Source organism: Hydra vulgaris, chromosome 08 (assembly GCF_038396675.1).
Source record: "Hydra vulgaris chromosome 08, alternate assembly HydraT2T_AEP".
NCBI classification, from domain to species: Eukaryota; Metazoa; Cnidaria; class Hydrozoa; order Anthoathecata; family Hydridae; genus Hydra; species Hydra vulgaris.
This window is the reverse complement of record NC_088927.1, coordinates 28,475,247-28,487,298: the sequence shown is the minus strand read 5'-3', so window position 1 is coordinate 28,487,298 and position 12,052 is coordinate 28,475,247. Positions and strand designations below refer to the sequence as shown.

The following is a 12,052-nucleotide window of genomic DNA, read 5'->3' as shown; positions in this document are numbered from 1 at the left end:
CAAAACTTTTTCTATTATATATTGTAAGAATTGGTTCACATTGTTTATTCGCTTTTTTTCGATCTTTTAAAGAAAAGTATGATAAAATCATACTTTTCTTTAAAAGATCGAAAAATATTTTTAAAACTCATTATAAAAAACCTTTATCGCGATTTTTAAATTTCGAATGACAAACTAATAAATTTTAACTTTACATTTCAATCGAATTTGACGTCATTCATCAATGTCTAATATTTAATAAGAATCAATTTTGAGTTACTTTTTGAATATATTTATTGCTATTTTGCAATGTTAAATATATTAAATAATGCTAAATATATTTGTAATTATTTTGTAATTTTGTAATACCAAATAAGTTATTAGAGAAAATTCTTTTTTAGTTTTTTAAAGTTATTTTTATTTAAAATTTTTTAATGACTCTTTCTCAGTTCAGTTTTTTGCAGAAATAGAAAATATAGAAGATTTTAGATATTTTTACTTCAGGTTATAGTTTTTCACTTTTTTTTTAGTAAGTTTTTACATTTAAAAAAAAAATTATCAAAATAATTGGATCTGCATTTTATGAAGCCTAACTTTTTAAAACAAAATTAAAAATATAAAGTTCAGTTTGTTTATAAATTTTATTTTTCCTATTTAAAGTAAAGCAATTTAAAAAAAAAACAAATGTCCTCACTAAGGCGTTGAGTGTATTTTTGTTTTTGTGATTTAAGCATCTTGATAATTTTCAAAATATTATAAAAAATGTATAAAACATTATCGCAAAAAGAAAAATTCTTTTTTGTCAGAAACATAATAGCAAATTAACATTCTTCTCTCATTTGATGCAGTATTGATGCAGTGATAAAGCGCTCGCTTCATAAGCGAGAGGTTTCCAGTTCGATTCCCACCACGTCCCTGGTAGTACCGAATTTAACTTGTTTTTCCGCGCAGCTTCCTTGTTCGTCTAAGTTCGTGTTTCGGAATTAAAGAGTTGAGAGAGGGTAGTATAACCCTTCTGGCATTGGTTTTTGAAAGTTAAGTTTTAAATGTCTTTTAAACGTTTTTTACACGTCTTTCAAACGTTCTTTACGTAAGAATGTTTTGAAGACGTTTTAGAGACATTTAAAAGCTTCCTCGTTTATGTTGGCCTTCTCGGCGATGGAGAGGTGAGAAATAAAAAAAAAATTACCAAAAAAGCCTCAAAATTTTGGACTTCATCCTCCTGCTCCAAGCGTGAGAGCAACAAGTTGATGAAATATTTTTTGTACTCTTATTAACTAGATTTATATTTATCCAGAAATTTTTAGTTTCATAGTATAATTAAATAATATATAACGTTCAAAAATTATGACCAATTTAAACTTGCAACTCTCTCAAATTTAGGGAGATTTAAACTTTATATGGTCATATTTTTTGAACGTTAAAATATTTTACTATGAAAGTTAAAATATATCGATGAATAAAATAGTTTAAAATCTTTCATCAACTTGTTGCTCTCACGTTTGGGGCAGGAAGAGTGTTAAAATTTTGGTTTTTCTGTTCCCAGGCTACAATCATCGCAATTTTTTGCAAAGCATCCTTATGTGACATAAGTGTAAATATATAAATGTTTGGAGGTATAATTATATAAGTGTTTAAAGCTCGCTCCATGTCTGGAAGTTAGTAATCTCGAAGACCGAAAAATGCTGGCGCCACGCTTGGTTATAGCTCTAAGCAAAGATGCAACCCCCTCAAAATGAGGGGAGTTTAAACTTCATATGGTCATAATTTTTGAAAGCCGATGAATATAAGTCTAGTTAAAAAAAAGTACAAAAAATATTTCATCAACTTGTTGCTCTCACGTTTGGGGCAGGGGGGCACAAAGTTTAGGGCTTTTTTGTTCCCAGCCTCCAATCATCGCAATTTTTTGCAAAGCATCCTTATTTGACATAAGTGTAAATATATAAATGTTTGGAGTTTGCTCCGTGTCTGGAAGTTAGCTACTTCAAAGACCACTAAAAGCTGGTTCCTGCTCTGTTTAATATATATTATTCAAACATTAACTGATTGGAATATAATAAGGAATGCTTACTTTACAGTACAAAAATGCTTTAAGTTGTTGACAAAGGTAAATTATTAAATAATTGGATCATAATTGTTGATAAATAATTAAGAATGGAAATTGTTGATAATTGCAATTTTTCATTTGAATATTTGTACTTAAAAATAATGTTTATGTGCAACCTGCTATAATAATTCTTTAGCAAAACAACAGTTTGATAAAATGAATACTATTTCCCAACGGGCATTTGTTGTTAAAAGTTACGTTCTAAATGTCTTTTAAACGTTTTTCAAACGTCTTTTTAACGTTCTTTACGTAAGAATGTTAAGAAGACGATTAAAAGACTTTTAAAATACATTTAGAAGGTAACTTTTAAAAACAAATGCCCGTAAAGGTAAAGTCTAAAATAAGCAAATTATTAAAAGATGTGATTATATTTAATCTTTGTATTATTAAGAATCACCAAATTAATTATACTTATAAAAAACAATTATTCATTTGTGAAAATCAACTACTTTTTTTGTAAAAATTAGTGAAATTTTGAAATACTCTACCTTTTTTATTAGTATATATATAGCTAGACACTTTACACGATTTCACTATTATCAATATATCTGTTTATAATTAATACCAAAGTACGCAGATAACAAAGACGTTTTTAGAATGAGTTCGTTTTTTTAATTTCGATAACTAGTTCCAAAGTTATGACGCGTCAAGTTTTGTTGATTTTTCGTTTAGAATTTATGGCACCAAATTTTGATAATAAATTTATTTTTCAAATGCCATCAATGAGAAAGAGTTTCATTGAAGTTCTTATGCTAAATCATATTTATTATTTTCTTTTTAACTTAAGAATCAAAGCATTTAATTCTACAAATAATTATTCTCTTATTAGGGACTCCTAGATAAGGATCCCACTGCTCGTTTGCCCCATTTTGGGCAATTATATTTACGCATTTTCTTGATATTTATACATTTACATGTATAAATATCAAGAAAAATACGAAAAAATCTAGGGCCTTTTACCCCCATTTAGGGCATTTAGGGCTAAGAACAATCAAAGCACTGTAAAAACAATAAAAATTCAATTTAGTTGTCAGAATAAACAAATTCATTTATATTTATCAATATTATGTAAGTATGTAGAAATACTTATGACCTTTTTTCCTATTTTAAGGCAAATTGGGCCAAGAATACAAAAAGTTCTAAAAAAGTTCTAAAAAGTTCTTAAGAAAAAGAGATTTTTCAAACTGTCAGAGTGAACAAATTCATTTAAATTTATAAATTTCTAAGAAATATTAAAAAAGTTTAGGTCAGATTCCCCGAATCCAGGCGGTTGGGGCGGTAACAATTAAGGTCCTGTAAAAATAATAAAAATTAACTTTGGTTAAAGAGCAAATGCTTTTTTATATTGTCAGAGTAAACAAATTTATACATATTTATAAAATTCCAATCTATATGTAAGAATTGCAATGCTCGTTTGCTATATTTGAGGCAATAGGGCAAAGGCATTGAATTTTTTGTAAACCCAAAAAAATAATACTTTAGTTATTGAACGAGAGCTTTTATATATTTTAAGAGTAAACAAACTCATATACATTTATTAAAAACCCAATTTTGCGGAAAGAAATGACTTTGTGAACCATAGAAATGCAATCCCATTTTTTATCCAACCACTGTCTGAAACACTCCATGTACTTTCATCTTACTCCAAACATTTATATGTTTATCCTTATATCAAATAATGAGGGTTTGCAAAAAATTGCGATGGTTGGAGGTTAAACAACTTTAATAATTTTAAGCGATTTTCTATTATTTTATATATATATATATATATATATATATATATATATATATATATATATATATATATATATATATATATATATATATATATATATATATATATATATATATATATACATATATATACATATAGATATATATATACATATATATATATATATATATAAATATATATATATATATATATTTATATATATATATATACATGTATATATATATTTATATATATATATATATATATATATATATATATATATATATATATATATATATATATATATATTATATATATCTTATATATATTATATATATTATATATATCTTATTATATATATCTTAATATATATAAAGGGCAATGTGTGTGTGTTTGTTTGTTTGTTCTCTATAGAAATCCAAACCGCCGGACCGATCTCGATGAAATTTAACATCGGGGTAGTCCTCGAGGGGGAGAAGTTTCTTAGCTGGGTTTTGACCCCGTATCTCGACCCCCGGGGTCATGAGGGCTTAAAAATGGGATCCAGTGTGGCTCGGCAGCCTCAGCCGTGCAATTTGGCAAAACCTAAAAGCTTCCTACCTGTGGAGGAGTCTCAGAACACTTTATTTGACAACAAACATGAGGGTAAAGTTGTCTGGTGATCTGTCAGCAGGAGCCTTTTCCAATCGGCTCCTTGCCTTGGGCAATGGTGAGGCACCAGTTGATGTGCAGACAGGGCTCATTAAATTCCCTGCCAACTTTTGCACACTGGTGGATTCTGCAGAGGAACTCATTGTCAAGGTGTTTCCCAACATCCAGCAGAGTTTCACCAGACATGACTGGATCTGTGAGAGAGCTATTCTGGCTCCCAAAAATGAGTCTGTCACCAAGATCAATGTGCAGATCCAGAAAATGCTCCCAGGCAATGAAAAGTCCTACAACTCCATTGACATGGTTATGGACCCCAGTGAAGCTGTCAACTATCCAACAGAATTTCTGAACTCTTTAGAACCATCTGGATGTCCTCCTCACATTCTTCACCTGAAAGTTGGAGCACCAATCATTCTTCTTCGCAACCTCGACAGTCCCAAGCTCTGCAATGGAACTCGAATCATCATCAAAGCTATCCATTCAAACTTGATTGAAGCAACTATACTGACTGGATGTGGCAAAGGTGAGAATGTCTTCACTCCAAGGATTCCAATGATTTCCAATGACCTCCCATTCAGTTTCAAGCGCCTCCAGTTTCCAGTCAGGCTGGCTTTTGCCATGACCATTAACAAAGCGCAGGGACAGTCACTCAAAGTGGCTGGCATCAATTTGGAACAGCCCTGCTTTTCTCACGGCCAGCTCTATGTTGCATGCTCCAGAGTTGGATCTCCACGAAATCTTTTCATTTTGACTCCAGAAGAAAAAATCAAGAACATTGTCTATCAGAAGGCTCTTTAGTGAAAGAAATCCTCTTTAAAGAAGTCCTATTAAAAGAAAACAATAACAATCCAATGTGAAGAAATTACCCATGATTTAACTTTTGTAACATGTTCAACTTTTTTTTCCAGTGTGAGAGAACAATTTAATTGAAAAATTTGAGTAAATGTTCTTTTGGAAATTCTTAATTTTTTTTTTTAAGTGAAAAATAAAAAAAATGTCTTTTTCTTCCTTAATGTCTTTTAGTTATTTCATAGCTTCAACCAACAGGGTCACATTTTGTGGGATTATTGTGCAACACTAAAAAATATTGCACAATCATACTGTGCATAGCCCAAAATTAGTATAACAAAGTTCCAGATGCTCATTTACTTTTAAATATTGGCCCGGGCAACGCCGGGTAACTCCAGCTAGTATATATATATGTGTGTGTGTACATATATATATATATATATATATATATATATATATATATATATATATATATATATATATATATATATATATATTCCAAACATTTATATGTTTATACTTATATCAAATAATGAGGGTTTGCATAAAATTGCGATGGTTGGAGGCTCGGAACAAAAAAGCCCCAAAATTTTTGAAACACCTGCCCCAATTGTGAGAGCAACAGGTTGGTGTATTATTTTTGTACTATTCTCAACTAGACTTATATTCATCGATAGTTTTTAAGTTTCATAGTATTATCTCTCAGCGTTCAAAAATTATGACCATATAAAAGTTAAAAACCCCTCAAATTGAGGGGTTTAAACTTTATATTGTCATAATTTTTGAACGCTGAGAGATAATACTATGAAACTTAAAAGTTATTGTTGAATATAAGTCTTATTAAGAAAAGTACAAAAAATATTTGATCAACTTGTTGCTCTCACTTTTGGGGCAGGTGTTGCAAAAATTTTGAGGCTTTTTTGTTCCCAGCCTCCAATCATCGCAATATTTTGCAAACCCTCATTATTTGACATAAGTATAAACATATAAATGTTTAGAGTATATATATATATATGTACACACACACACACACACACATATATATATATATATATATATATATATATATATATATATATATATATATATATATATATATATATATATATATATATATTCTACAAATTTCTAGCGTTTTAACTTTTTATATATTGAGGAAAGTAAGCATGTAAAACTGTAATTTAAGCTTAAAAACAAACAAAAATATATATATACAATTGCATCTCTGCTTTGTTAATTTTTGTTTTATTGAAAAAGAAAAATCTTTTCAGGAGAGTTTTTTATGCTTTTAGTTTCTCAAAAACAAAAAAAAGAAGATATTTTAACAAGTTACTTGAAACTTGCTTTTTTGCTCTATTAACGTTAATAAAATTGTTAATAAACTAAAGTAATTAAGAAAATAGAAAACAGTATTTAGCTGTATTATTTAGATTTCACCTTATGAATTATTTTATAAAACCAGGTACAGGAAGCTCAATACCTTTTATCAGATATTAAATATAGTAGAGAATTGATCCAACGTCCGACTGGTTGGTGGGGCTTTGTCCACAGTACTCTTTTAAATCTAAAAAAAAAAATTATATTAAAGATAGACATCTAAAGGGTCAACAAAAAAAAGTAAGCACATTTTTTTATGAAAATTGAGGCATTTATTGAACGGAATATTTATTTTTGAATAATATAAATAGAAAAGATGTATTAAATGTTTTAAATTATAAATATAATTTATAAAAAATGTGCATGTGCAGTAAAACTTAAAACTGAGACTCAACAAAATTTATGGAAATTTCTAAAATTTGTACCTGGACGAATTTTCCGGAAAACCAGGTAGCAATAAAAGTGTTACTCACATGATCGCAATTAAACTGCCTAATTTTGTAATATCAAATAAGTTATTAGAGAAAATTGTTTTTTAGTTTTTTAAAGTTTTTTTTATTTAAGTTTTTTTTTTTATCACTCTTTCTCAGTTCAGTCTTTTTCAGAAATAGAAAGGTTTTAGATATTTTTACGTCAGGTTTTTTTTTTTTTTTATTTTTTTTTTCAGAGGGTTTGTACATTAAAAGAAATGTCAATATAATTGGATCTGCTTTTTATGAAGCCTAACTTTTTGAGACAAATTTAAATATAGAAAATTAAGTTTGTTAAAAATTTTGTTTTTTCCATTTAAAATACAGCATTTTAAAAAAACAAACGATTATGCTCATCAAGGCGTTGAGTTTATTTTTGCTTTTGTGATTTAAGCATTTTGATAATTTTTAAAATATTATCAAAAACTGTATAAAACCTTATCGCAATATGAAATTTTGATAAAAGATAAAATTTTTGCTTGACAGAAACATAATAGAAAAGTAAGATTCTGCTCTCATTTAATGCTGTAGTGGTGTAGTGGTAGAGCGCTCGCTTCATAAGCGAGAGATTTCAAGTTCGATTCACACCACGTCCCTGGAAGGACCGCACTCATCTTTTTCCTACGCGCAGCTTCCTTGTTCGTCAAGGTTCATGTTTCGGAAATAAAGAGTTGAGAGAGGGTTATAATTACAAGTAGCTTCCTCATTTGTAGCGGCCTTCTTCGCCTTTCGGGAGGTGAATCATAAATAAATAAAAATTTCCGCTAACATACATAAAAACATAAATTTTAAATTAACAATTCAGACAAAAAAGAAATGCTAAATTAGCAATTTAGCACATCAACAACCAAATTAGCACGTTGAAAGATTTCACAAAAAACTGTATTTAAGATTGTTCTTATTTAATACAAAAAAGTTACTTTTTACTCATAAAGCATTAATTTTCTCAAAAGTAGATACAGAAGGTGTAAAAAATATATATATTTTTGAACTCCAAAAATATATGATGACATAGAGGCCTATAACTGTCAAAATAACTCCTAAAAATAAAGTTCACTAGAAACACAATTACTAATGTTAAAAGCACATTTTACTTTTAAACTTGGTATAGGGGAGACCGGGGCTAGTTTTTTTTTTTTTTTTTTTTTACAACAATAATTATTATATATTTCAAAAACAAATAATATTTACATGTCTCCAGTTTATATAAATGTCCACCACAAATATTTACAATATCTAAAGAGCGTTAACAATGCTGTTTAACGCATGCGCGTTTGACATTTTAACTCATGCGAATTAAAATAATAAATTCGTGGTTTATAATTTAATGTGCTGGCTATTAACCCATGCATTTAAAAAATATACGCAAGTCCGTTGCACCACAGGGCTACTAGGGACTTGCTTGTCGTTGTTGTTGAAAATATATGTTATTTGTTGAAAATATATATCAACATATATTAGTAGTACTATGTAGTTGTAAGGAAACTCGCAGAAGACTAAGAAAAGTCTTTTCATCGAGAACCTTTAAAATTCAAAATAAACTAAAAATTTAAAGAGTAAAGACACACATTAATTTTTTGAGGTCTACTGTTCAGAAAAAATTTAACTATGTATAGTTGCTAACATTTTTTATTTTTTTTTTTTTTTATATTTTATGTTTTATTTCTTTTTTATTTATTTTTATAGCTTAAATTGTTCTTTTTATATTTTATTATATTATTTGTTCTTTTATATTTAATACATATCGATAAAACTGGTTTTGTTAATTATGAGATCTTTTAGTTTTTTCTTCAGGGCAATAAGATTATCCAGTTTAGTAAGTTCTATATTTTGAAGTATTGTTTTGGTGTATAAATAGGGGCCACGGTATACAATTGAAAACCTCGAAAATTTTGTTTTTTTTATGGGCAATGTAAAGTTTCCGGTTCCTCGTGTGGTATATCTGTTGGCGTTGGTTTGAAAAAAGTTATTAGTAAAATGAGTTGGGACAAGTCCGAGCTTATATTTGAGTATAAATAAAACATTTTGGTAGATGTTAATTTGATAGATATTTAAAGCATTCAAGTTTTTAAGTAAAGGATCGGCATGAGTGAATTTATTTTTATTATAAATCAATCTTAATGCGTGTTTTTGGTGTGTATATAGAGAACTTAATTTAGATTTATTTGTACTTCCCCAGGCAATATTAGCATATGTTAGATAACTTTGTATATAAGAAAAGTAGAGAACTTTCAGATTCTCCTGGGAAAGTATAGTTTTGACTTTGTAAAGTATGCCGATACTTTTTGATATTTTTGTATTTAATGTTTTTATATGGGGTTTCCAAGAAATCGTTTCGTCAATAATTATCCCAAGAAATTTAATAGTTTCAGTTCTTTCGATGTTTATGTTATCAATTTTTAGTAATGGTAGCATGCTTGGTATTTTGTTTTTTTGTTGGTTGGAATGAAACAAGATGTATTTTGTTTTTTCTTGATTTAAAGATAATTTATTTACTTTAAACCAAATGTTTAGACTCTCAAGGTCATCATTTGCAGATTCAAAGAGATTTTCAATTGATGCTGATGAATAAAATAAATTTGTGTCATCAGCAAATATTATTGCATCAAGTTTTTTTAGTGATTGTGGAAGATCGTTAATATAAATTAAAAATAAAAGAGGACCAAGAATGGAACCTTGGGGAACTCCGCATTTTATTTTTAGTAAATTAGAATACTTATTATCGTTCGAAATAACACATTGTTGTCTGTTGCACAGATAACTTTTAAACCAATCTGGGCTAGTATTTTTTATTCCGTATTTTTCCATTTTTTTTAGTAAGATATCATGATTAATTGTGTCAAATGCTTTGGATAGGTCTATAAAAGTTCCTAATACAAATTGCTTTTTATTAAAAGAATCACTTATGCTATTAACTAAATCTAAAATTGCATGTTCTGTTGAGTGCTGTGCTTGAAAGCCGAATTGTTTTTTATTTAAGAACTTGTTTTGAATTAGGTATTCATATAATCTATTATAGATTATTCTTTCAAGTATTTTAGAAAAGGTTGGAAGTATTGAGATTGGTCTGTAATTGTTTATTAGAAATGTTTCACCGGTTTTAAAAATAGGTACAATTTTAGCTACTTTTAATTTATCTGGTACAGTTCCTGTTATAATTGATGATTTAAATATTTCGAAAATAGGTTTGCGTATCTCCGAAAAGACATTGACGACGATATTACTGCAAATGTCATCTATACCTGGGGACTTGTTTGTTTTAAGAGAGTTTATTGCATTTTCGAGTTCATCAATTTTTAGTTCTTTAAATATTAATTCGTTGTTGACACTAGTTAGATAAGTTTCAAATGAGTTGTTTGGACAATTGACTTTTGAAGCTAGATTTGGGCCTATGTTGACAAAAAAACTATTAAATTTTTCTGAAATTGCATTATTATTGTCATACTCTTTATTATCTATGACAATTTGAGCAGGTAAACTATTTATTTTGCAGGTTTTTATCCCAATTATTTCTTTCATGATGTCCCAAGTTTTCTTAATATCACCATTTGTGTTTTTTATTTTATTTGAGTAATAGTTTTTCTTTGAATTTTTTTTAATTTTTTCAAACAAGTTTTTATACTGTTTGTAAACATTTAGGTTTGCCTCATTTCTATTTTTTAAGTATTTAATATAAAGTTTTTGTTTTTTTTTTGAGGATTTTTTAATACCTTTGGTGATCCATGGACATTTTAAATGTTTTTCTTTTATTAATTTTACTTTAATTGGGAAGTGCATATTATAGCTTTTTAGGAAAATTTTTCGAAGTTATTATAAGCAGAGTTAGTGTGCCCAAGATTGCATTCATGGTATACCTTATCCCACTCTTCTGCCGACAGTGAGTCTTTAAATTGTTGAATAGCAAATTTGTTGATTTTTCTTTTATAAATTTTAATTTTACAACTATTATTAGATTTTATATCTTGCGTCAAGGAGAAGAAAATAGGAAAATGATCAGATATATCTGCCTTTATTATTCCTGCCTTTAGAGAAGTATCAAACAATGAATTAGTTAATATTTTGTCTATTGCAGTGATTGAAGTTGGAGTTACTCGAGTTGGCTTGTTAATAATTGGGAAGATGTAATGTTGAAGCATTTCGTCAAAAAAAAGTTTAGTATTGGCATGTTTATCATATTGTAAACAATCTATGTTTATGTCTCCAATACAGAATATTTTTTTTTGCTCATTATTGTTTTTTATAAAAATTTGTTTTAAATGATTGGAAAATTTAAATAAATCACCTTCAGGTGGCCGGTAACATGTGGAGATTAGTATGTTTTTTGATTTGTTGCTGGTTATTTCAATTGTAAAAACCTCACTATCGGCATCTGAGATCGAAAGGTCATCTCTAGTTTATATATATAGTTTGCTTGGTTTTTACTCTATGAGCTTTGTAGCCCTAACAGTACATTTTTTTGAAAATATTAAAGTGTAGTCTTAAAGTGTATGAATTAGGGTAACTTATAAAATTTGTATTCATTTACAAAAAAATTCTTGGGGCCTTTCCGGGCCCTCAGAAAAAAAATTAAAAATTGTGCCAACTTACCCCACTACGGGGTACGTTGGCGCAAACTATAAAAAATTAATATTAATGCACTATTAAGTGCAAAATTAATTGAAATTTTTTTACTATTAATTTTCGCAATAATTTTATCCTAAAATTTAATATTACTTATAGCTGGTACCAAATATTAGTCCGTATAAAAGCCAAAACCACAAAGCCCACTTTTTATCTGTGAAAAAAAAACTAAAAAAAATTTTTGTTTACTTTTTTTGTAAGAATAAATTTTTTCAATACTGTTAAAAATTAAAAAAAAATAAATAATTTTATAAAAATATTCTTTTTTTTCCATAGTAAATGGTATGAGCCAACTTACGTGAAAATTTTGCCAACATACCACGAAAGCTTTTTTTTTAATAAACA

General features: G+C 28.0%; 1 protein-coding gene and 1 long non-coding RNA gene across 2 annotated transcripts; both read left to right on the top strand.

The window, feature by feature from the left end:
* Positions 1-4,439: 4,439 nt before the first annotated feature.
* LOC136083204 (uncharacterized) lies at positions 4,440-10,427 on the top strand. Its single transcript, XM_065802609.1, has 2 exons — positions 4,440-4,974; positions 10,198-10,427. The coding sequence occupies exons 1-2, from the start codon at positions 4,440-4,442 to the stop codon at positions 10,425-10,427; spliced, it is 765 nt and encodes a 254-aa protein (XP_065658681.1).
* A 457-nt stretch (positions 10,428-10,884) lies between these two features.
* LOC136084259 (uncharacterized) lies at positions 10,885-11,314 on the top strand. The gene is made up of 2 exons (XR_010640435.1): positions 10,885-10,964; positions 11,040-11,314. It is a non-coding gene; the product is annotated as an uncharacterized LOC136084259 (long non-coding RNA).
* The last annotated feature ends 738 nt before the right edge of the window (positions 11,315-12,052 follow it).

Bases quoted from the DNA above. Each gene is read 5' to 3' on its own strand.
- LOC136083204 (XM_065802609.1), top strand. From the start codon at position 4,440: ATGAGGGTAAAGTTGTCTGGTGATCTGTCAGCAGGAGCCTTTTCCAAT. The intron at 4,975-10,197 runs GTGAGAATGTCT...TTTTAAAAATAG, and splicing joins ACTGACTGGATGTGGCAAAG to GTACAATTTTAGCTACTTTT.